The following is a 24,716-nucleotide window of genomic DNA, read 5'->3' as shown; positions in this document are numbered from 1 at the left end:
GCTGAGCAACGTCCCCATGCCCAACCCAGGCATCCTTGCTGCTGGCTGACAGTAGGGAAAAAGGTGGGGGGACACCAAGGGATGGGTCTGAGGAAAAGCCACACTCACCTCTGGCCGTTCCCTGTGGGTGTTGACAGCTTCGATGTTCAGCGAGATGGACTCCACCCGGCAGCCTGCAGAAGGGAGCACAAGGAGAGAAGCCATCAGCAAACCCAATGGGCACAGGATGCTACAAAGCGCTTCACCCCAGACTCCTGCTCTTCTCCCAGAGGCAGCTTGGATTCAGGAGGAGGTTCAAGTTGAACCCTTGGCATGTTTAAAGGCCCTACTTACCATAGGCCATTGGGGTCAACTTCAACACTGTGTGAAGGGGACATTTCAGGTAGGGCATTTCATCTGCAGAGAAAGCAAAGCAGGAGCGTTATCCCCTCTCCAAAAGCAGGCTTAGACATCTTCATCAACACCTAAGGCCATCCCACACCAAAGAGATGCATGCTCCAGGCCCCTTATCTCCTCAGAGGTCTGTCTATCATCCCCTTTCCCTCAGGATCAATCCTTTTCCCAGGGACAGGGAGCTCACCTGCGCTTTTGTCCAGAAAGTATGCCAGGAGACAGCGCATGACAGCCTGGTGACAGACCACAAGGACGTTCTCTTGTCTCTCCAGCTCCATGATGACAGGCTCTAGGCGCTGCACCAGATCTTGGTAGGACTGAAACAGAAGGGAAAGGAGATACGGCATAAAAATCAAGAAAATGAGCACCTCGCAAGAAACAACGGTCCTTGCTTTCATATGCCTATTGATTTAATGCCTCTGACTAAACCAACATAATTACTGCTAAAAACAAGCAAAGTTCAACAAATCCTCATCTTCAGACTACTCTAGAACATAGCTACTTCTGGTCAGGGGAGAAAGAAGCCATTCACATCTCAGTTACAGTCCTGGAGAGTTTATTAAGGTCAGCAACAACTACACAGGGGCTTTGAGCATAGTGAATCTCTAGTATCTTGAAGTTTGAACTTCTAACAGGATTTCTAAGTTCTAAAAAGTCTGGAGCAACCTGAAAAATCTCCAGGGTTTTGAAAGACTTAAAGAACCATACAGGCAGCCAGAAGGAATGCTAGACACCCAGAGTCAGCGTCAGACATTCTCCTGATAGACACAATCACGAGGATGTCTCCAAAGATTTCTCCCCACTGTCTATGGACGTGAATTTTAATTTGGGGATGAAAAACCCAATTCACAACCAAAAGAATCTTCCAGAACTGATGTCAATTCCCACCTCAATGTGTCACACCATGAAAGCAGATTGCCAGGAACAGAGATATCAATATCAACCCTTAGGGAACGATACTGAGGGCAGAGGTAGAAATTACTTCTCTGGAAGTGAAAGAAAAGGAAATTGGGGCTGCATAACACTTTGTGCAGATGTAATGGAGGAGGTTGGAGTAGAAACCTCCAGAGCCCCTTTCCTACTAATCTGCTATAAAGTCAGTGGGACTGTTTGTTAAGTGATACGTTTCTTCACATGGTGAGATCTTCACATTACATATTTCTTAGTGAGATCTTTACATACAGATTTCACAAGAGCTCAATGCAAAAGGTAAATAAGCCCTGACCTTTCTTGATTCTAGTTTCATGGAGCACTTGCTGCTCCCCCTGATCCAAGTGCAGAGGACAGCATGAAGACAAGAAGGCCACATTTAAAGTAAAAATCACATCTCTGAAGGTCTCCTTGCAGACCTACCTCCCCCGAAGGATAACGGTAGTAATATTTATCCTGATCGCGTAAAGCAAATTCCTCTGGATGCTGCTCCCTGATCTCTTCATATGTCATTTCTTCACACACACCCTGCCAGAACAGGACATCCATGAGGTTCCTGGACATGCTCAAGCCAAAAAGCATCCACACACCCAACATGCAAAACCTTCTCCAAAGCAATCGTCTATAACACTCCAAGTGGTCAACTACAGAGCAGTTCCAAGCAAAAACCATTTTAATCTGCTCATTCAAGCCAACATCTTGAAGGATCTGCGCAAAGTAGAGCTAAGATCAGAAGCCAAGTTGCTACTACTGCAGCAGAAGTAGCGGCCTTTCCAACAGAAGGAAAATCTCCCCACAGAAGGTGAGATTTAGCCAAAAGTGAAAAGGCCAGTGCTATCACCCTCTCTGCCAAGCAGCCACCAGCATGATCCAGCTGTTTCTACTGCAATCAAAGCTACTTACAGCATCGATTTCATTGAGTGCCTTCCACTGCTCATAGGGCAGCTGGAGAGCTTCTGCTGTTTGGATTGTCCGCTTTAGCTGGCTGGTCCAAACTTTGAGGTCCTTCAGGTTCTGCTCCTCAACAAACTTGTTCAGTGCCAGCGCAAACTATGGGACATAAAAAAAAGTTGATTCCTGATCCATAGCTTCCCAGCGAGCCTTCTTCCCTGCTTCCCAGTAAATGTTGTTTTCTCCAGGACCTCTTTTGCCTTCCATAGACAGATATATTAGCCTTCTGCTCTGACGTGAAGAGCCACCCATGCAATGATCCCCAAAAGCTATGAGGGGTACAAGAACAGAGAGAAAGCAGCAGAGGAAGCAGCAACCTCATGCCATCAAGGAAAGGCATCAGCAACCAAGAAACAGCACCACAATCTGGGCTCTCCTAAAATGCTATTGAAGATCCCTGGCCACCCTTAACCACAGCTCTGCTTATTTGTCATACAGCTAAACTGATGTGTCCTAAAGTCCTTGATAATAGTCACACCTCAAATGACTCCACTTGGACTTCAAAATGGCCTGGCAAGCCAAAATAGCTATTAATCCTCCCTGAAGAAGTGCGTTTGGCCATGCCTTTGAAGAATCAAGTAGTGAGCAATCTTCAGATTGCTTTCAAGCACCCTCAGAGTTGGCTGTCCCTGCCAAAGGGCAGCAGTAGTCCTTCTACACCCCGCCCTGCCTGTGCAAGGTCTGAACCAACTTGGTGAAGATGCTCACACCCTTCTCTTCTAGAGATTTCTGCAGCTAAACTTCTGTTACCCCTACCTACATGCAAGCCTATGTGCAACATTTATGGCTGGGAAGTCTTGTTTTGAGGCCATGCCCTAGCCCAAATTTAACCAGCCTTATAGATGGATCCTCTGAGAACCCCAGCTGTCATCAGATATATACACTTAACACAATGCATGGCATCTACTACAGCCAAATCGCTCCTAGAAGCCATACGGGAATATTCCCTTCTTCACCTTCTTGCCCCTGTTGGAGAGGCCCGAATCACCTCCAATCTTCCCCTTGAGGTTGAAATCGCTTTCACCATGCCGACAGAGATAAATGGTGCGGGGCTGGACATGGATGTTCATCAGGTAGTAAACGATCCTGCTCTGGATGTGATCCTGAACCCTGTTGACCAGGAACCGCCGGCCGACATCAATGACTTTGATGAGAGAAAGCTCCCTAGGAAAAGCACAGCAAGGATGAGGGGGTTGCCGGGGGGAAAGCAGAACAAAGGAAACACCATCCTTGAAAAACAGCCTTGTGAGGTATCTCAGTCAACATAATCCCCCAGCTAAAAGGATTTCCTGCAGGCTATTTTCAACAGGAAGCCAACATGTAACAGAGATTCACGGAAAGCTAAGTAACACCAGTGTAATTGCCATTTCTCCTTGCAACAGTAAAGAGGATTAAATGAGACTAGCAGGGAACACACTCCTCCCCAGGACAGGGCTCAGCAGGACTGGGATTATCCGCACAGGGCACACAGATATATTTGTGAGCAGTGGAAAGGTCGGGAGGTGCCTGCATGGTCATGCAGGACAGCAAAGGTCTTCCCAGGGCCCTCAACTAGGCAGAATCCATAGGGCTTGCACAACCTTGTGGTCTGAGTCTGTTCAAGCAGTCCCTTCCTTTAACTGACAAAAGCATCTCAGAAACAATCAAACAAAAATGCTTTTCCAAAACCTTTGTATTTATGCCTGCAGAACCAGTCTATCTGAGCCCAGAGGAGCCTGGGAAGGTTTCAGTGCCCAGCTCCCTGGAACAGGGCTGGGGAAAACCAGCACGTTCAAGGAAGAAGCCAAATTCACAATTATTCTAGCACAGTCATGCATTTGAAGATGAAGTGAAATACAGCACCATACTTCATTACTCCTCTCCTGGGAGGAGAGAGGCATTCAAGCCAGTTCAGAAGTCAGCAAAGTCTCTTACCGGTCATAGTCATCAGGGTCAAGCGGCTGGTAGCTGGCCTGGTAACAGTTGATCCTCTTCATGAAGTCCTCCATGGCATCAGTTGAATTACAGTCCCGGTAATCGGGGCTGGACAATTTTACTTCCTGCAGCAGAAGGAAGAAGACCACACCGCAAAGAGAGGTTAGGAAGCTTTCCAAACCTGACCATACTAATCTCAAATTTCAAAGTCTTGCCAAGATCCATCCGTTGGCTGAGCCACTTTACAGCCATCACTTACAAGAAGACAAGAAAAAAAGCAAACTAGATCCAAAACTAAGTACAAGGTGAAAAGCTCTGGTATCAACTGTTGCAGAACCACTATAGAGGTGTATCAGTCTGCTCCCGTTCTCCCAAGGGTTGGGGTAGCACCTCGCCACCCAACACAGTAGGAAAACTGAGCTTTTTTTATTATGGCTAAAGAAAAGCACCAGGTTCAAACAGTTCAAGCCGAGGATGGAAAGTGCATAAGTTTAGGAAAGATACTCATCACCTTTTGAGTGAATAAAGCTCCCAGGAGGAAGCGGTCAACCTGACTGTCCACCATCTGAGGTAGCAGGATAACATCCAGCCCCTTTCTGTGCATTATTTGCTATAAGCTACTGGGCTGAAAGATGCTAGAAATGGGGAATGTGAATACCCAGAGCTCTCAAGGACTAAGTTCTGCCTGAACTACTCTAACAGGCTATTTTTCCTGAAGATTTGGGTTTGAGCAGCAGCATTACACATTAGTAACTTCAGAAGCAATCCTGAAGCCAACAGGATAACACAACCGAGCGACATGCGTGGCAATGCCCCAAGCCCGCAGAGTATTTTCTGCACTGATTCCAGCCCCATTCATCTGCAGCACCATGCGGAGCAAAAACCTATGCTCAGCTAGTAGTTCATTTTCTCCCCCTTCCAGCATTAGTTTCCAAAGGGATTAAATCCTCCCAAAAATCCAGCTTGAGGGTCTTGCAAAAAAACAAAAAGGAAAAAAAAGGTGGCACAAATTGAGCATTTTATTAGCATCATGGAAAAGGCTGTATGCAACCTCCCAAAAAGCTGGTCACTGGCCATGGGACATCAGCCCCCAGCAGAAGCAAAAGCCATGCCCTGGTCCCCACCTGTTTGTGAAACCCATCCCAGAGGCAGGACAAAACCCAACAAAACCCTTCTCACAGACTTTGGGTATCCTGTGACACATTCCCAGACACCATAAAATGGCTCACAGACTTCTGATGTACAACTGGAGATAAGGCTGGAGCACAGCCCAGTGCAGGAAAGAACACTTTCATTCAAGTTAATCATACCTAGGTAGACCAATTAACATCTACCTGCCCTAGCCAAGCCTAACAGGCAAAGAAGCTCTTCTGCTGGTGGGAAACCAAAGATCCAGCAGCTCCCAGAGGAGTCAAGAAGCAATGTTTTATGCTGCTCTCCCAGTCAAGACTTCAGCTAGTGGCAAGAAACCTCTAAGCTGAGCTGCTCTTCTGCTCAAAGCAGACCCCAACAGATTTTGGGAAGCTGCACATGGCCGAAGACACCAAGTCTGACTGCTGTCCAATGGGATTTAAACCCCTAAACACATACATTGCGTCCAAAAAGTGGGACTTTGGGGGCTCACCAAAGCATCCTGAATGCTTTCTGTCCTTAATGTCAAGTTACAGATGAACAGATACGCAGAGAGCATAGAAGGGAGCTGGGGAAAGGCTACAACCACCTTTATTTTCATTACTTCCAGGTAGCCCTGGGAGATAACAGCTCCTTCCTCATCCCAGGACAAATACATCATAAAAAGATAAAAGCCTCCTAATCCTCAACCGGTTCTGGCTGGACATTCTGATAAACCAGCCAGACAGAGGTGGAAAATACTACACAAGGGAAAACAAAAGCAAAACACTTCCATGCTTACCATGATGTTGGTGGCAACTACTGTGGGATCATTGCAGACAGATTCAATGAAGAACACCTGCCAAGAAAAACAAAGCTTACCTGAAGGACAGCAATAAGGTTTGTAGCATTCAACCAGCTCCTTGCTCAACCCAACCTCCTCCCTCCTTGACCAGAGAGCTCTCCCTCTGCCCCACTCCCATCCTTTCCTTCTCCAGGGCTCAGGATTGAGAATGAGGGAAGAGTTTCACATTTTTAATCCAATCCAGCAGTGAAGTCTCCCTTGCACAGGAGCATCGTGAGGACAGCATGTTAGTGAAAGAAGACAGACCAACGTGGACTATGCATTACAGGCAGCAGCCTGATGGTACCAACCTTGAAGCCATTTTCTTTAGCAAAGTTTAGGATCAACCCCCTCCTCTCCCGCGTAGTATTGGTGGCATCAAAAACCTTTAAAAGCAAAGATTTCCATCAGCACCAAGAGCGTCCATTTTCCCTCTGAGCCATTCCTCAGAGAAGGAACTGCAGAGCAAACTGCACAGGGCACAGCGCCTTCGGGACCAGGACTGCTGCCAAACCCCGCGGAGCACATCTCTGAGCTTACCGCAATCTGGCCAGCCTCCTCTGTTAGGTACAGCTTGACATCCCTCAAGGCAGCCAGGGCACATTGCCTGCAAGAGACAAGAAACGTGGTCCCAATGTCCTCAGAGGTGCTCACAGCACAGACCCCTGCAAAGGAGGGCAGGCTTTACACCTCCTCCTTGCCACCTCCTTCCTTCTCCCAGGAACATTTTAGCAAGCTGAGGGTCTCTCTCCTAAAATACAAGAGCCATGCGTGCCAGGCAGAGTGCTGGTCTTCACGGCAGAGGCAATGGTAGATGAAGAAGCAAAGGCCAAGCCTCGTGGCAGACCTTATACCCTACATCAGAGACTGAGAGAGATACCTTGGTGACCCAGAAGCTACCAAGCCCTAACAATTTCAGTTTTCAGCTCTTGGTCCCCAAGTCAAACCCTCCTTATGCAGGCAGGGAAACATCAAGCTAGAACCCAGCTTTTCTGTCCATCACCCCCCAAAACAAGCTGGGCAGCCCCGCTGCTGGCCATGGGCTTCACCACCCATTTGGGACCTGGGTATGAGCACAGATGCAGCACCGACACTTACCTCCTGACTTTCATGGCCTCCTCATTGTCAGGGCGGAAGAAGTCGTAGGAACTGTAATGCTTCACCGCCTCACGGCGATACTCCCCTACGTTGAAAACTGTGTGGGAAAGGCAAAGTCCATCAAAACCAGGGCGGGTGTCAGCACAGCTCGACTCAGCTGTGCAGCTTCTGCAGATAACACTTTCTAGCAACAGGCCAAGAGGAGCAAAAGAGCAAAAGGCTCAGGGACATCCCTTGGTCTTCAAAGTGCTGCAGCAGAAGCAATGGGAGGACATGGATACTTGGCCTATGGGGTCTTGGAAAGATTCCCTCTCCAGCTTCCACTCCCCAAGAGACTAAGCTACTCGAGCATCTCCCAAGGACCCAGACCTCGTCCTTTCCCCAGGCAGCCAGTGAAAGCCTCACCTTTTGTTGGGACACCGATCCAGTTGAGGTAGCGAGTCAGCTTCTTGGAGATGTAGGTCTTCCCACGGGCTGGGAGGCCAACCATCACTATCACAGTGGGGGAATTGGCAAGCTGCGGCCCACAGGCTACAAGAAGGAAGAGAAAGCACAACAGGAGCAGCTGTTAATCCTCCAGCTCATCTTGTGTCAAGCCTACAAGGCACTTGCTCTTGACTTGACCCAACCTTTCCCCAAGTCCTTCAGCAGCTAGAGGAAACCCAAAGCCTCTGCTTCCCGTGCACAATCACCTCTGCAGCATCTCCTGTGCACCCCTCTCATGATCCTGGCCAACCAAAACCTTGTGCAGGCGAACCACTGACTTGTTTTTGCAATGGCATCTGCTGAAGGAGCACATGTCAGAGCAGAGGGCACGGTGGACAGCTTCTTGGCTGCCCACTAGTAAGGTACAACTGCCCCAGCTAAGCCATGCTGATCCAAATTCACTGTGGTGCCACCCGGACAGGGGAAGTCACAGCCTGACAGCCATGGCAAGAGGAGAGCATCCTGATGGCTGCAAAGCAGGCAAGGAATCAGCAGCTGCCGCAGGCACCCTGCAGGACCACTGTGCCTCAGTTTTCCCGTTTGAAAAAAAAAAAAATCAAGGCAAACACAACCTCCCATTCCTGCAGTTTGGCCAATTCTGTGAAAAACTAGAGGATGGCCAAGGACTTTGGTCCATTCCTCAGAGCAGCGCACTTCAGATATGGCTGCTGTGCTGGAATGTCTGCACCAAGACCTTCACCCCCACACAGCACCTTCCAAAAACTTCTGCCAGCTGATACACATGCAAATGCAACCAACTAACTGGTTTTTTTTCTGAAGAGAGCAGGGCCTGAGAACTGGACAACCAGCATTTGAAAGCAGATATACAAATCACTTATCCCTTTTTCCTCATAAACCCGTTTTAAGCTGGGTTTTTTGTTGTTGTTGTAAAGAGGATCCATATGGAAGAGCTGGAAATAAATCCAGAAGCATTACTTAGTGATGACTTGGCAAGTGAAGAGAAACTCCTCTCCAATTCACCTGAATGGCACAGCCAAAACGCAGATAAATCAGCTGCCAGGCTGCCCAGGTGGACCACTTCCCCTGCCCCCAATACTTTAGAAAGTAAATTCCTGGTTCAGTTTGGAGGAAATTGCTGAGGTTGCAAGACTGGGAATGCCTTTTGGGAATTTTTTCAGTCCTCCACAGCCTGGTCCCAGCACCATGGGATGCTGCCAGACTATCCAGACCGCACACACCATGGACCACATAACATGGCAGCATCCCTCTCCCATGTCTCACCCCTGCTCCTCTCCAGGGTTTGCCCTGCAGAATTGCTTCTCACATGGTGCTGCACACACAAAAAAAGGCCGGGGCACAAAGCCAAGCGCTTTAAATACAGGAAAGGGAGATCTTAACGATGCCTAATGGAATTTGGATTAGCCAGCAGCCTTTCATGCCACCCGGCATGACACGCCAAGAGCCCCCCCGGCGAAGGCAGAGACCAGCCCCAATAGGCGAGACCCTCCGGGGGATTTCTCACCACCCTTCAATCCAGCCGGTGAGGCCGGAGACCTCACGGGAAAGGAATGCAGGGAGTGAGTGGCTGGTGGCAGAGCCATAAAAACGCAGCTTAATTACAGTCTGGGCGGAGAGCTCTGCCTGCCCATCCCAGACATCCGCAGGTGGGACCAGAAGATGGTGGTGGAGAGATCTAGGGATGCGAGGGGCTCCCCAGGGATGGCAAGGTGGGCTGGGGTAGATTTTTCTCAGAGATTTGGGAAGGGCAAACAAGTGGAGAGGTATATGGAAAGCATGCAAAGCATATGGGATTTTCTTCCCCTTCTAATAATAATAATAAAAAAATCCAACAGCTAAAGAAACTGAATTAAGGCCACAGAGAAGAGTTACAGCACTTGTGCCCAGAAGGGCAGAGAAGACCCACCGTCATCTGCTTGGCTGTCTCCCCAGAGCAGACTCAGCAGGCAAGGGATGCGAAAACTATCTAAGAGATAATTTTTTTCCCTCTAAATATTCCAAATTCCTCAGGCTGGAGCTACCCTCACACTTGCTCCCTTTGTGTTGCCTGCATCCCCGGTGCTGCCGTTTCAAAAGCTCGGGCCAGCTCCCACTGATCTCAGCAGCAAGCACCGATTTTTTGTGCTGGGGTACCAAGGCAGCTGTGCAACATATCCAGAAAAATATTTTTTTTCCCCTTCTCTAACAATCTCACATCCTCAACCAACCTACAGGTCCAAGCCTTTGCTGCACAACAAAGACATATTAAATTAAGGGAGGGGGGGAAGGAATAATACCTGAATAGAGAAACTCCTCCTTTCACTACCTGCCAGCAAACAAAGGATCTCAAAGAGCGGAGCCAGGAGGATTTGAGGCCATCAAAGTAATAGCACTAGGAGAGGACAGGGACAATGCCAGGTACTGTTCATGTCCCTTCGCTCCAGACAGCTGAGACAGACCCAGAGCTGGTGCTGCGTGGGTGCAGAAGTGTAACCTCCAAAAGGTGCCGCAGGAGTTAAAACACCTGCATTTGAGGAACCTCTCCCCAGTTCAGTTTGCTGCCAAAGGAAAGACCCAGGTTCCTCTTGGACTGTGAAAAAGTATCTGTTTCCAGAGCTGGGAAGCACCTCCCAAAACACCAGGGCAACGAGCATGCACCTTTTTATCAGGAATCTGAGCCCAAACCCAGCTAAAATCACAAAAGCCTCCGGGAAACTTTGCATCAGAGCTGTAACAGAAACCAGTGTTTTTCTCCCAGTGCTTCACAAAGACCTAATTCATCATTTCTTTTCACCACTGCTGGAAAGCTGTCAGGGATTTCAATGCATATTCATTACTCGCTATCGACATCTATTCAGGTAAGTCAAGGTCAGGGGGGACTTTTGAAAGGCTCAATCAGGATATTTAGAAGCAGCTGGTCACTTGTGCTTTCTATCTGCTAGGAAGTCAGCACCGATGTGCTTTCATGGTTCACCGGAGCAGGTGGATGGAAGGGGGGCGAAAAAAAGTAAGGAAGCAAATTTGCTTCTATAAAAGGTTAGATAAAACCACCATCTCCCCACTTCGGGCATTTTTACTGTCTTCTCGTAAGAAACGCGCCCCCGCGTCTCCCCCTCCCGCAAGCCCACGCCACATGTTTCTCCGTTAGTCTTGCATTCCCCTTTTCCAGCTTCTTTCCCATTGCAATTCCCCGACACCTTGGCGGACGCAGCGAGAACGCGTTCCTGCGCCGCACAACCGCACGAACACGCGTGGAACTGCGATCACCCTGCCGACGTGCGAGCTGCGGTTGCGTGCGCTGTATTTTCATGCCCTCGTCCTCCGAGCCAGGGCGATGGGAGGGAGAAAGGCGGCAGCAGCCCCTTTCCTCCTCGAGCATCCCCCTCCCCTCGCCTGGCTCTGCCCATCCAGCCGCCTGCGACGACTTGACTTTCCCAGCCCCTACGTGAGAGACGTGCAGCTTGACAGCAATTTAATGGATCGCCGTCAAAAGGCCAGATGAAGGCATCACTTCGCATCCATTCGAGCCTCCCGTTGACGAGGAAGCGGACAATCGGACTAATTATTCCACACGCGGGGTGCAGCCAGGCGGGAGCTTTTTGAAGATGCTCCCAGGGATGCTCCCGCTCCCTCCTCTGCCCCTGGGACCGCATCGACCTCGCGTCTGTTATACCTCCATTCCCACCCGCCTTTGTGGCTCTGCTCTTTGTTGCCGCCGAGGAATTAATAGCGCCTCGAGTTTAAAATAAAACCTAGAAAAGCCCGGTAATGCTCTTCCCATAGAGCGCAGCGAACGGTGCCCAGCATAGCTTGCTCCCGCCCCGAGAGAAAATAATTAGAAGGCACGTTACGGTACTAATGAGCCCCTCGGTGACTTTAATATATTAAAGTATGTTAGTTTTCTGCTCTGCCACAGAGGGAATTTGCTCCTCTGAGAAACCAGGTGAATAAAGCAGCAAAAAAAACACAGGGAGGCTCTGCATACACGAGGGATTTTTTTTCAAAGGTGTCAGCCTTCGAGAAAAAAAAAAATCAAACCAGATACATCTGCAAAGCATTAAGCCTGGAGACATTTTAGCCCACTAAAAGCAAAGCCCCGTGGCAACCCAGATGTTCAGCCTGTTGCTGAAAGCCATTTCCTCAGCAGCTTCTGCTGCGGAGCGGCCCTTGCCAGGCACAGGCTGCATGTGCAGACATCTGCTGCCGGGCTCAGCCGCCCCTCGCCCGACCCATAGCCATGGGGCAGCCGCATGCGGCAAATCCATGGGGTTTTTATTATTATTATTACTTTTTGAAAGAGGGAACTTTCCAGCCAAGGGAAATAAATGTCCAAAGCGACTCTAAAGCAAAGCAGTGGAGAGCCTGATTCACCCAACTGCCCAAACCACTTCCACCCTTCGCCGGGCTGCGAAGAGCCACCCCCTCCGTCCCGGCTCCCCGCAGCCCCGGATCGGCGGATTCCTGCGACGCTTATTTAGAGTTAGGCGGAGCTGCACAAGGGGCAGGTTGTCAGTTTAGCTGTTGGGTGAGTTGAAAGAGCTGCCTCTTGTGCTTTAGTATTGTATTATGATTCATGATTTGTTTTATAGTAACACCGGGGTGACCTAAGCCTGTGTTTTCATTAGTCTCCTTTTAAGCGCGGAGGTTGGTTTTAAACACTCGAGATGCTTTGAAAAGCATCTTTCTGAGCTTTGAAAAGAAGGGAAACCGCTGCAAGAGTTTCAGCATGAATTTTTGCCTTCTCCTCCACCTGCCTGCTACCTCACCCCAAGCACAGCATAGGGTCAACTACAAACAGCTGGAGGGTTTTTTTTTCCCCCCAAATCTATTGCTCTAATCCTGCCTCCACCCACCAAAAAAATATTAATAATCACTCAGAGCGAGGTCCCAGACACCCTGGCAAACCCCAGCTGAGCTGGGATCCGGGCGCCGAGGTCAGCAACCTGCTCCCTTCCCTTTTAATCCCAGGGATGGAGGTGGGGGGGTGGGTGGAAATTGGGACACGCGTGTCCCAGCGCCTCTCCGCATCCTCCGCTCCGGGGCGGGGGGGGTGGGCTGGGAGAGCTGCCATGTGGTGCTTCCACCTTCCCCCAGCTCCCCGGGCTGGGGGTGAGTCACGGGATGGCAGCGGGTGGGATGCAGACAGCGAGATGATGCACCGGGAAAGGGGGGGTCGGGGGACACGCTGCATGGATATTATGGGGAAGGGGGGGGGGGCTGCTTCCCATCCCACCCCACCCCATCCCCCGGGGGTGCTGCCGTGCCCGTACTCACAGCGGCGGGGCAGAGCCGGGCGGTTGTCATTGGGAAGCCAAATCTTCTGGATGCGGCTTTGCGTCAGCTCCATGGGCATTTTTAAAACAAAGGTCTTTTTGCGCTCCGAGGCCACCTTGATGCGTTTGCGGGGGAGGAGGGAGGAAAAAAGAGGAAGGAGGGCGGAAAAAAATATATGAGATGATAAAAAAATGGTTTTGGGTTTTTTTTGTTGCAGTCGTCGCTTTGGGGTGGTTCAAACAAGGGGCTGCGGCGCTTTCGGAGTCTCGTAAAGGCTTTACGGCGGAGGGGGAGGAGGAGGGACGGGGCTTCAGGGCACAAAGCCGGCAGGAACGGCGCAAATACCGCCGCTGCGTGTTTGGAGGGAGCGAAGGCGAGTCCGGCCGCTAACGTTGATATAAATCTGGATGCCAAAAGAAAAAAAAAAAGTTTAAAAATTCCTTTTGGTTTTTGAAAAAAATTAAGGAGGAAGATCTCAGCGCGAGGCAGCCGGGCAAGGGGTGGCTGTGGTTGCTGCGGGGAAGGAGGCGGTGGTGGCGGTGCTGCTCTGCCCCTGGCTCCGCTCGCAATGAGCCGGCAGCGGCGGCGCCCGCCTATTTCTACCCGGCCAGGCCGGCCGGGACCCGGCGGCGCCCGCCCTCCGGGGAGGGGGAGGAGGAGGAGGAGGAGGAGGAGGAGGAGGAGGGGCAGCAGCAGGGCGGAGGGAGGGGGGTGCGGCTCGGCGGGGCTGGGCCCGCGCTGCCGCCTGCCGCCGGCCCCCCACACTGCAGCGGGGACAAAGGAGGAGCCGCCGCACCCGGGGAGCCTTTGTTCTCCTGCGGGGGGACGGACACACGGACAGGCCATCAGCGTGCCTTGAGTGCTGTGCCGGGGAGGGGGGGGGGGTGCGTGCATGCGGGTCTCCAAGAAAAAAAAAGAAGTTAAATGAAATATGTTAGAATGTAAAAATTAAACTCGTTAAATAATAAAAAAGGATAGAAATTTTAAAAAAAGGCAAAAAATGAAAGAATAAAAAATAAAAAGTAAAACGAAATACAATAGTTAAAAACTAATACAGTAAAATAAAAAAATAAAGTTAAAAGGCCAAAAATAGGTGAACTAAACTGGGGTGGGATGGGGGGATGCGCAAGCGCGCCCCTCGCCCCCCCCGCGCTGCGGGGCGGCTGCCGCACCGGGGGCGCTGGCAGCGCCTCTCCCCCGCCCGGGGGGGGCGGAGGGGGGAGTGGGGGCAGGGGGGCGGCGGAGGGCCGGGGTCTGCGCTCCGGCACGTCCCTCACGTCGCACATGGCTGGGCCGGCCCGGGCCGGGCCGCCTCCCCCGCCGGGGATGCTCCGGCTGCGGCGGCGGCTCCGCCTCCGCCCGCGGCCACCGCTCCGCCCCGCACCGCCCCGCGCGGCCCCGCGGGGGCGCGGAGGGCCCGGGAGGGAGCCGCGGGGGCGGCGCGGACACCCCACGTCGGCCCCCGCACCGCTCTTCGACCCCCGCAAAAAGCGGCTCTCGTGGGGGTGCGAAGTGGCGGCAGTGCTGGGGATGCTCCCGGGGAAGCTTCGCTCCCAAACGGGCACGATCACATCGTTATTCGCATTATTGTATTATTTATTATTATTAATAATAATCCAGTGGCCAGCTTCCTGCAAGTGACCCTTCCACCTTAAATCAGGCTGCAAACAGCAGCCCAGCAATAATAACACCCCAAAGAAGTTGACGTTCGCAGCGCAGAGGGGTTGGGGACATCCTGGTGCCACCCAGAAAAACCACTTTGGAGATGCTGAAGACCCCTAGGGTGCAGGTGCTCATCACCCACCACCCCACCCCCCCCCCGCAGCCTCTGCAATGGGGTGGATCCGCTTGGCACCGGGGTGGGGGGTCCCTTTGGCAGGATGCCGGCCAGTGAACATGCCACGGTGGGGAAACATGAAAATATATCATATTGAGATAATATCTCACAGCTGAGAAGAGCTGTAGAGGTGGGAGCTTTGATGGGGTATAATAAAGCAAATTTTGCTTGAAAATGTAAAGCCCAAGAAGTAGCATCTTGGATACTTAAACTGTTCAAGAGCCTTTTTTTTTTTATCATATAGGGAACTTTCCTCCTCTAGAAGCAAACGCTTATATTTTTATAACGGATCTAAAAAGAACGTATTTTTGGTTACCTCCTTACATGGAGCCAAGATGGATGCACAATCCTTCCCTTTCCTACGCAGGAAAAAAATATTCACAGGCAAAAAAAAAAAAATTAGTTACTATGAGGGAGCTGGAAAAGAGCCAGAGATTTGGGATGTGGGAAGGAAGATGGGGGAGAGCAGTGAGTGCTCCGGCTGGGAAAGGCAGGGATGGGGGCCAGACTCGACAGTCCTCCCTGGGCCACCGTGCACAAAATTCAACCTCGGGAAAGGGCAGGAGGGTTTTTTTTTTCCAAAATCCCAGACCTTTTCCCACAGAGAGCAACAAAAATGTGGTTTCTGGCTAAAATGTGAGTCAGAAGAAGGGAAAAAATTCACGTGATGTTACGAGGCAAGGCATTTGGGCATCCCCCCTTCCTGCAGCCGCTCAGCTCTCCTCTCTGCAGCTCTTCTCCTCTTCAAAAATCACCACCCCCACATTACCAAAAGGAGCCTGAAAGCGAAACCCCGCCTGAATTAAAATCACAGTCACTTCAAATTAGATCCACCTAGTAATTCTTGGCTTAAAAACTCCTAAATAACTGGAGCGGAAAGCTTCAACTCCCAAATAAATGGCCTGGTTTTCAAAGGCACGAGCACCCAGCTGCTCCAAGCGAGGTCAGCTGGAAGAAGCATCGTTACTATTTATAAGGCGCTTTCACTGTGGGGAAAGGGTGGTGGCAGGACAGCTCTGGGTGCACCGGGAGGGTTTATTTTCCCCTCTCGAGTCGTGCCGTGCCAAAGCACAGCTCCCTATAAATAGAGCCTGGACCAGTAAATAAGCTGTTGCTCACAACTGCTGTGAAAGAAGCCCATGGGGTGCTTAGCTCAGCGATTTTTCAAGAAATCGATACACCGAAGGGGTCAGATGCTGTTAGTTAGAGGTGCGTCAGCTTGCTAAGAGCCACGGCAGGCACGGTGTGCCAGGGGACAGCCAGCAATGCTGCTCCACATCCTCTGCTTCGCTGGGTGATGAAAGGTGAGGAGGAGGAATAAATAAGCCTGTGTTCGCCGGTGGTGCTGCCTTACCTACCCCATAGCAGGAACCTGCAGAGATTTAATAAATACAAATGGACAGGGGTATAAATGTAACACCAGGGCTCAAAATCTGCAGGTCCTGGTGGTAGACGAGTTAAAAATGACCCCGAGCATTCGAGGGATGGAGGCGGCAGGTCCAGAGGGGCGGGAGAGGGGATGGCAGTGCAAAGGAGGGGAATTTGGTGGAAAAGGGTGAAAAACCCCAGTCCTGTGAGGATGGACACCCTTCTCTTACAGGGTTTACAGGCTGTGAACTTCTCTGAAACACCAAAGCCAAAACCCCTCAATTCCTCCTTTTGTTTCTCTGCTGCTCAAACACCAAACTGACCTAACAACCTGCCCCGAACGGTGGAAATAGGCTCTGGATACGGCCCAAGAAGCACAATCCTGGACTAAACTCCCCGTCCCCTTTGGAAGAACCTACCGGTACCAAGGGACCACCCGTCAGCCTCCCCTGGCACCGTTCCTCCGGCATAAAAATGCAGGCAAATGCAGCGATTGCTCTGCTGAGCCCCAACTCTGACTAAGCAATGATTCATCCTCCTCTTTTTTCTTTTTTTTTCTTTCTCCCCCCTCTAAAGGAAACTTGGAAGGAAAGGACAAGTCACGTTCATGCCTATATTCGTTGCAACATGGACCATCTCCTTAGGATGTGGCATGGAGGGAACAGGGTGCAGCATGCGTGATGGGATGCCAGTCGTGCGGTCCAACCCTGCACCCAGCAACTCTGCAGGGTTAAAATTTAGAGATGGTGGCTGGGAGCTGTGTGTACATCACTGTAAAGATGCAGCCGTACATATGCTCAGTTAACCCACAGCAATTTCCAGCGTGGCCTCAGTTTACCAGCCTGGGACATGGGTGTGGGGGATGAATTTGCAAATGACTTAGCACTGTTTGACACGTCCTTGAACTGAAACTATGCGTCAGTAAAAGACAGAAACAGGAATTTGGGAAATGCCAAGAAGAATTTAAGTAAGCAAAACCAAATGAAGTCGCGCAAAAAGAGCAGCCTATCAGAACGTAGCGTAAGGCGCGTGTTTAGAGCTAGCTGACGAATAACAGAAATTGTTTGTGCACGTGATCGCGTGAGGATTGTGTCGAAAAGATGTATAAGCAATGAAAAGCTGAGAATAAAGGTCTTCTGCAAAACATCTGTCAGGAGTCTGTGACATTCATCCCTGCACATGGGCACAAATAGTTGTCCCTACCCTGGAAGGGAGGTTACAAAAGCCAGGCAGCAGCTGCCCAAATCCTTGTTAGCGCATTAATGACACCCTTGTGCAACAGAGAATATTATTCCCCTGGGCTGACTGAGGGGTATTTATACACTTATGGGGAAAAAAAAAAAGTTAAACTTTACATTTAAAAAAAAAAATCAGTGGGATCCTGGAGAAGTCGAGAAAAATGCCTACAATGCTTTAGGGAAATCAGGGCTTTCAAAAAGGTCAGGGAGGAAACCAAGTGGTTGCCTCCTCTTCTCGCCCGCTGGATGCTGAGCCGGTTTTGCTGCTGATGGCGCGTTCTTTGCAGGGATTCGAAGTCTGCAAAAGCTGCTGAGGGTCGGCCTTAGGGTGGGGAGGGTTTTGCAAAAGCTGCTTAAAGAGCTGATTAATGGGTTTGGCGATGCAGCTGGAGTTCATGGTCCTTTGTGTCTGCAGGTTTCAATCGCCTCTCTCCCCCTCGCCCCTCACAGGTATTTCAATTACAAGAATAAATAAACAAGGAGCGAAGTGTGAACCATACGTATGTCATCAGGACATCACCATTCCCCCTCCTCAGATCACCCTGTCCCTCATCCTGCCAGAGCCCCACTGCCAGGGGACCGCGACAAGCTCCTGCATCAGCCCCTGTAACGCATGGGGGTGTTTCTGCCATGGAAAAGAGCTTTTCTCTCCTCTCCTCTTCAGGAGTTGGTTTTTCCTTCCTCATTTCTTGCCTCCCCCAGATCGTCCTTGCAACCACACACTCCCTTTCCTCCGCAATGGCATCAAACCTGCAGCATCAACCCCACTGGTGGCCAAAGAGGAAGACAAACCAGAAAAAATAGTTTCTTCACAATATTATTTCAAGGCAGGGTTTCCTGCAGTGATTATGGGATGCCGCTCAGCACGGCACTCACAGTCCCCTACCGTGAAATCAGAGAGCTCCCGATTGACGCCTCTCGGGTCTGCAACTGGGAGGGCTGAGCCCTGCCCGGGGTGCAGGATCCGGGCAAGGCAGGGAACATTGTGTCCTCGGGGCTGCCCCTGAGCCATCCCTCAAACACTGGAGAAATACACCCATTCCCCCATCCGGGGACAAGACGTCCAGTTTTTGTGACTATTGCACTCTGTAATTGGATCTCACGTGCTCATGAAACATTTTCCTTCCTCGACAGTAAGAAATTCAGCTAGTTGCTAACAGCCAAGCACTGAAATACCGTCAGAGCAAGCACTCAGGGCTGCCGCACGCATGCCTTTGGGTAGAGCTTTTCTTAAAAACAGCTGCAAGCAGAGAAGGGGAAAATTCAAAGGGCTTCAGTCTCCAACATTGAGAAACAAGTGCTGAGCCCGAGAAGGGAAAACCCCAGCAGAGGCACAGGGCATTGCTCACCCCTGCTGTATCAGCCCTAGTCAAACACCGCACCAGGAGCTGACCTTGCCTTTCCTGGCAGCCAGGAGGAGGGAAAAGCCACAAAGGGGTTGCCCAAATGCACGGGGCAGCAGTTCCCAACACTCAAGCAACAAGCAGCAAAAATCAGCTCTCTTGTGCACGTGACCTCGCTTGCAACGATGGGCACTACCCAGGCAGTAAAAAACATAATTTCACTGTCCACTGGCAAAAAAGGGGGTCTCTATAATTTCCTTTAAGTGCTTTTTCAGCCATAATCAACCAACAGCCCGCGCGGGAAACGGGTTGCTTTTGCTCAGCTCTGAGCTCCCCTGCGTGCTGTCGCCGTCGTGCTCGGTGCAACGCAGAAACTATTTCAGAGACAGTAAATCCTGCCTGAAGTCAACCCTCTGTCGTGCTACGCCATCAGCCTTGCTAAATGCAATGCCAGATTTGTGCCCTAACTAGAGGTGTTACATTATAACCGGGTGAGTTAAAGGCAGGTAGGAAAGGAAATGGGAGAGTTGCAAACGCGTTGCCTGGCCGTGATGAATATGGGGAAGAAGGAAGGATGAGAGCCTGATTTAATCTCGATTCCGCAGATTAGAAGCAAAATCACTCAAGGCTCCTTCCATGGTCCCCAGAGAGAGGTGGGTGCCCCCAACTGTGCTCAGGTCTTGGAGGGTCCCTGGGAAGACCCAGTAAAGGCCAGAGATGGGGCGGTATAAGATGGGTGTCCCGTAGGCAGGATTGATGACCCCAAAGGAACCACCCAGGACTGATGACTCCAAAGGAGCCTCCCAGACCAATGTTCTTACTTAAAATTCTAGGAAAGGAGTTTCATCTATAATTTTTGAGAATTACATTCTGTAATTCTAAAAAAAAAATAAATTTGGAAATAACATTCTGAACCTGCAACATCCATTGGAGCAGGGACATTTCTCAATGCTGGCAGGTCTGCCCAGAAATGGGTCTAGGAGGATTGAGCAATGTCCTGTGAAAGTTCCTGACCTTACAAGGCTAGTGCAAAAACAAAACTCATCACATATATGGGCTAAATCATAAAGATAATTGTCTCCATAGGTTGCTGAGACAAATATGGGTTTTTAAAAGTGGTTACAGGGTAATTAGATGGCAAGCGGTTGGGGATATCTTGGGAATCTGATGCTGGTTCTCCTTGAAATGAACTCTGGCTGCAAAATTTCAGGCTTGGTCCAAACAGAAAGGGTTGAAGGGTGCGGATCAGTCAGAGAGCCAAAACCCAGGGTTTGGCACTACCAGTGACTCCGAGAAGCCAATATTCACACCAGCCTGACGCTGGGTTGTGCCTCCTACTCCCAGGTACTTCCAGTTACATCAGAGAAACACCTCCCCATTTGCCCAGTGATTTTAGGGTGCGAAAATCCTCACTGAAAGTCCTGGGATTTGATTTAGGGTGTAAACCCACAAGATGTTAAACTTGACTTCAGGTTACCTGGTCCCTAAGCAAATGCCCCGACAGCCTGTGACAAAGGACCGATCCAGCACAAAAACCCTGCTGTTTTGAAAGAAATGTGTTTACAGGGTTACTCTGTCCCAGCTGCCAGATCAGATATTTCCCCTCCTGCTGCTGCCAGCATAAACCTGGCATATGTTACTGTGGTGCCTTCTCCAGATAAACCAGCAGAAATACAGCCATGTGCTCACACCTGATCCAGCCCTAATTTGTGACGCAAAGTGATGCAGCGAGTTGGAGATCCAACGGGAAGGAGCTAAGATGTCAGCCCTCCTCTAAGCACAGACTGTTATAGGAATCATTTCCATGGTGGTGCCCAATGGTTCAAGTTGGTTGCGTTCATGAAGAGCTTAGTTGCCAGACCAGTGTTGCATTTGGGGTGCAGATCTCCTGGTCTCCTGCCTGCAGGGCCCCAGTGGTGGACAAGAAACCCCCAATGGATGAGTCTATTCAACCCATTTAAGGTGGAAGATGGTCACCCTCTGGAGATCATAGCCTGTCATTATCCCATGGTCTTTGCTATTGAACTATTTCTTAATGTCTTATTAACACCCACCTTTCATTAAGGGCCTGGATCTTTATCTCATTGTTGCAGGTTATTAAATCAAACAATCGCAAAGGCTGTGGCCTTTCATTCTGGGGCTGACTCACCTTATGGTGTAACAAGCCCAGGCCAGTGACAACCTCAGCATTGCCATGGTGACCAAGAGGCTTCTAAAGACTTGTAGGCAACGATGTCATAAAGCCAGGCACCTGGGAGATGCTGGGGAATCTCTTCTTAGAATGCAAGGAGCTACAGTACAAAGCTCTCAGGAAGAAACCGTGGTGGTTTGTATTCCTGCTGATCCAGGAGGCGCTTGTGGGCAGCAGCATGCGCCAGATTAATCACAGCCTAGGAAAAAAGGATATTTTTTTATCCCTGCTATCAACCCCCGCTAATATCAGTACAGATCCTTACACAGGGGCTTTTGATCGGGAGGGGGTGATTAATTGCCATCCTACAAAGAAACATCCCAGGACGATCTGCACCATCTGGGAGGCTGGGATGGAAATGTTCCCTGGGGGATGCGGAGCAGGGAGGAAGCATTGCAGCCCCACATGGCTCCTGCTGTGTCTGCCTCCATCCACAGCAAAGCTGTGAGTAACATTTGGGAAGGATTTATGTCATTTTGGGTGTCTACAAAGGGCTGGTCACCTTTGACTGCTTGCACCATCCATGGAGAGAAATGGGCCCTGCTATGGATATTGATTGTATATCAGGATGAGATGTGCCCCAGAGGTGTTTGTAGCTTGTGGATGTGTTGGGTGACCTCAGTGCTGTCTACTTCCAAAGCCACCCAATGCACATCTCGGTGCGCTCCAGCACGAGGTGACCCAAAATACGATTCCTTGTTCAATCCAGAGTCCCACGTAGGGAGGAAGAGTAAAGCTTTGATGAGGAGATACATTTCGAAACCGCGTACGTGCTGAGGATCTTTCCACCCACACCCCTGTGAGCATGTCTGCCATATCGACAACCTGCTTGTCCCTGCTTCCTCACAGGGCTGGGATCATACAGGCAATGGCAGCTGATGGTTGCCCAATGGTGCCCTACACACCTCAACTGCATCCAAGAAGAACCACTGTTTGGGATGAACACCACTCTCTGAGCTGAGCTGTTCCCTGGATCAGCCTCCCCAAGGGTCCACCTCTCCATTCAACGGATGGAAAACACGAGGCATCAAGAGGTGATGTCTAAGCGTCCCACTTCTCCAGACTGCTGCCATGTGCTTTTAAACCTGAGACCTGCAGAGACCACTTTTAGGAAGTCTGTGAAACATAGCTAAGAGGGAAAGCATATGGTCACTAGGTTGACATTTTTAATTGGAAGGTGCACAACCGCACTGAAAAATGCCCAGCGGAAAGCCATCATGAGATGGCAAAGATTTCTGAATTCTCTGCACCAGGAACAAAAATGATCAAGAGATGAAAGACTGGTTGAAGCTCTGCCCTTCACTCAGCAGGCGTCTCAAGGAGGTTTTTTCCTCAGATGCAGGAGCCAGTCTGAGTTTCCGTATCTTTTGCTGGAGCTCACCACAGTCAAAGCTTCCTGCGGGTAACCTTTTCAGATCTCCAATTTCCTAACAACTCTCTTCACTGATTTTTTGAGCCAAATCACTGGAATCAGATCACACAGACTGCTGGAATGCAGAAGGTAAATAACTAGATTTCCTTATCAGGGTTTTCTTAAATTTTTTTTCTGCTTATAGGCAAAGATTTCCATTTATCTAATTCCTAGCAGATGTTTTTAATTTGTGCTTTTCATTTAATATTTTCCATGGAGACCTGGCATGAGGGGAAAAAAGGCTAAAATTGTCCAAAAATATCTACAGAATTTGTTTCTTCTCTCCCCAATATTTTCCAATCAGACATGAAAAATATTAATGGGAAACTTCTCTGGAATTTTTGGGACAAGCTGAAACAATATGGGGAGTTTGCTGCCAACATATTTTCTCAAATGCATTTACATTTTCCAACCCGCAATGGCACGCTGTTAACAGCTACTTGGGAAAAAAGAAAAAAGGAAAAAAAAAAAAAAAAAGAAGAAAATTCAGCTGAATGTTCAGATTTCTGCCTTGGAGTTTAATATATAGGAGCAAATCTGTGTTTGGGTACCTGGCAGTTTGGTAGGGATCACATGGGAAGATGCTGTGCTTCATAGCACTGGGGAGTGCCCCAGGTTCCTCCCAGAACAACGGCTGTTACTTGAGCTGAGAGCCAGAGCCATGAGGGGATGGCACAGATGAAATCACACATTGGATATTGACCATGAGCCGTCCCCACCGAATACAACGGAGAAGGGGGAAATCTGCTTTGATTGCATCTGCTTCAGTATTCCCGGCATCACCACTCATCAGGGAATCACAGCACAGACTCTGTGCCCCAAAGGGTTCATTTTTTTCTTCTCACTCCTTGAAAACCAAAGCAATGGCTCCAGGAGACTTGGGCTCACCCCACGTGCTCATCCCCACCGTGCCCACGTGCTCCTCTGCACCGCACCGCTGGGTCCGTGCTTCTCCGCTTGCGCCTCCCCGGGCTGACGCCTGCGGCGACGGCAAGGTCAGAGCGAGGGTTTCACATTTCCCAGCCCGGCTGTTTACCCAGCAATCAGGCTGAATTCACACAACTGCTAGAGAGTGGCCTGCGTTAACAAGAGATCCGACGGCCACCCGACTCCTGGGCAGGCTCTCCTGCCGACTTCCCAATAAAGAAAGAGAGCCAGGCTCGGGCTCAAGGCACAACCTTCCTTTGCTTCGCGTTGTGCATTTATCCTGTAGGCTTGGATAGTCCCAGGCACCTACATGACAGGCACCCTGTTCCCTCGTGGGGCAGATGGATGGTTGGGTGTCCCGATCCACGCCTTGAGCCAACAGGAGCTACAGTCTGCACCCATCGGGGTGCCAATATCCACGGAGGTTTGCATGGGCAGAGCCCAGAGCATTTCCCAAACCTGCCAGCTATGCAAAAGCAAGTTCTTTCTGCAGTTGTGGCTAATGGGGATCCCACCAGCAAGGGTTTGGGGTGAAGGCAAGGGTGGCCAGAGGGTGACAGAACCACCAGTCTCCCATATCTGCCAGACATGCTCATCCATCTGCCATGGATGCGTTGCGTGTCGCTAACATGTCCTGCCTTAAACACAGATGCTTGTTCCAGAGCTGACCGGCTAAACAGCCCTGAAAACTCATCTCACGCAGGGTCCAATCCAGCCCTCACGCCTGGACAAGCACAGCTCTCTCGGACACGTGCAGGAGCGCACGCAACCGCCTCAGTCCCTGGCAGCCTGCGCCTCTGCTGCCTTCGGATGCTCCTCAAAAATCTGGTCCTTTTGCATTCAGACAGAGTCAGTCATTGATGAACCGGAGTGACTAAGACTCGGTGCTGGCACACGCCAGCCTCATCCCACGTTGCCTTGTCTTGTCTTGTTCGCAGCCGGGCCGTTAGCCACCAAGGCCACCCAACCACATCGCTGCAAGCACGGCATGGCAGGACATCCAAAGCTAAACCAGAAAAGGCAACCTCAGATTTTCCAAAATTTGGACTAATAAAGCCACACCTAAAAAAGACCTCTTCCCACCCTCATGTTCTCCACCGAGAAGCTGCCCAAATTGCTGCAGCTGCAACAGCCATAAACCATGTAATGGTTTATTAAATTGCTCTTCTATTTATGGTGCCAATGTGTTTAACTTAGGTTAGTTTTTGAGCAGCTGCACCCAAAAATTACAAAAAGAGAAAAAGGAGAGGGGAAGCACGGCAGCAACCAGAGGTGATTTCATGTTCAAGACAACTGAAGACTTTGCTGACTGCGCTCCCCCATGTACACGTCCTTCGCAGCTGGTAGGAGGTAGAAATCCATCCCCTGCCTTTGGCAAATCAACCTCGGAGAAACAAATAAACACAAAAATCACTGCTGGCAGGTGCCTCTTTTGTCTCAACT

The 24,716-nt window shown here is 50.2% G+C and overlaps 1 protein-coding gene across 5 annotated transcripts in view; it reads right to left on the bottom strand.

Annotated features, from left to right (window-relative positions):
* PFKFB3 (6-phosphofructo-2-kinase/fructose-2,6-biphosphatase 3) overlaps positions 1-24,716 on the bottom strand; it is a 43,146-nt gene that overhangs the window by 8,705 nt on the left and 9,725 nt on the right. For 2 of the 5 annotated variants that reach the window (XM_064442542.1, XM_064442557.1), the window contains exons 1-13: positions 12,959-13,557; positions 7,646-7,771; positions 7,241-7,337; positions 6,683-6,749; positions 6,454-6,528; positions 6,101-6,157; positions 4,189-4,313; positions 3,231-3,438; positions 2,227-2,373; positions 1,747-1,851; positions 581-710; positions 334-396; positions 109-173 (exon numbers count right to left, since the gene is read on the bottom strand). In XM_064442542.1, coding sequence (XP_064298612.1) covers positions 109-173; positions 334-396; positions 581-710; positions 1,747-1,851; positions 2,227-2,373; positions 3,231-3,438; positions 4,189-4,313; positions 6,101-6,157; positions 6,454-6,528; positions 6,683-6,749; positions 7,241-7,337; positions 7,646-7,771; positions 12,959-13,037 — 1,344 coding nt within the window. In that variant the 5' untranslated portion in view covers positions 13,038-13,557. Of the gene's footprint in view, positions 1-108; positions 174-333; positions 397-580; positions 711-1,746; positions 1,852-2,226; positions 2,374-3,230; positions 3,439-4,188; positions 4,314-6,100; positions 6,158-6,453; positions 6,529-6,682; positions 6,750-7,240; positions 7,338-7,645; positions 7,772-12,958; positions 13,561-24,716 lie in introns of those variants that run through there. The other 3 variants (XM_064442565.1, XM_064442532.1, XM_064442550.1) reach the window with 3 other exon arrangements.

This window comes from Phalacrocorax carbo, chromosome 1 (assembly GCF_963921805.1).
Source record: "Phalacrocorax carbo chromosome 1, bPhaCar2.1, whole genome shotgun sequence".
Taxonomy (NCBI): Eukaryota; Metazoa; Chordata; class Aves; order Suliformes; family Phalacrocoracidae; genus Phalacrocorax; species Phalacrocorax carbo.
Note: the sequence above shows the minus strand (reverse complement) of the source record. Positions and strands in the feature narration are given on the sequence as shown.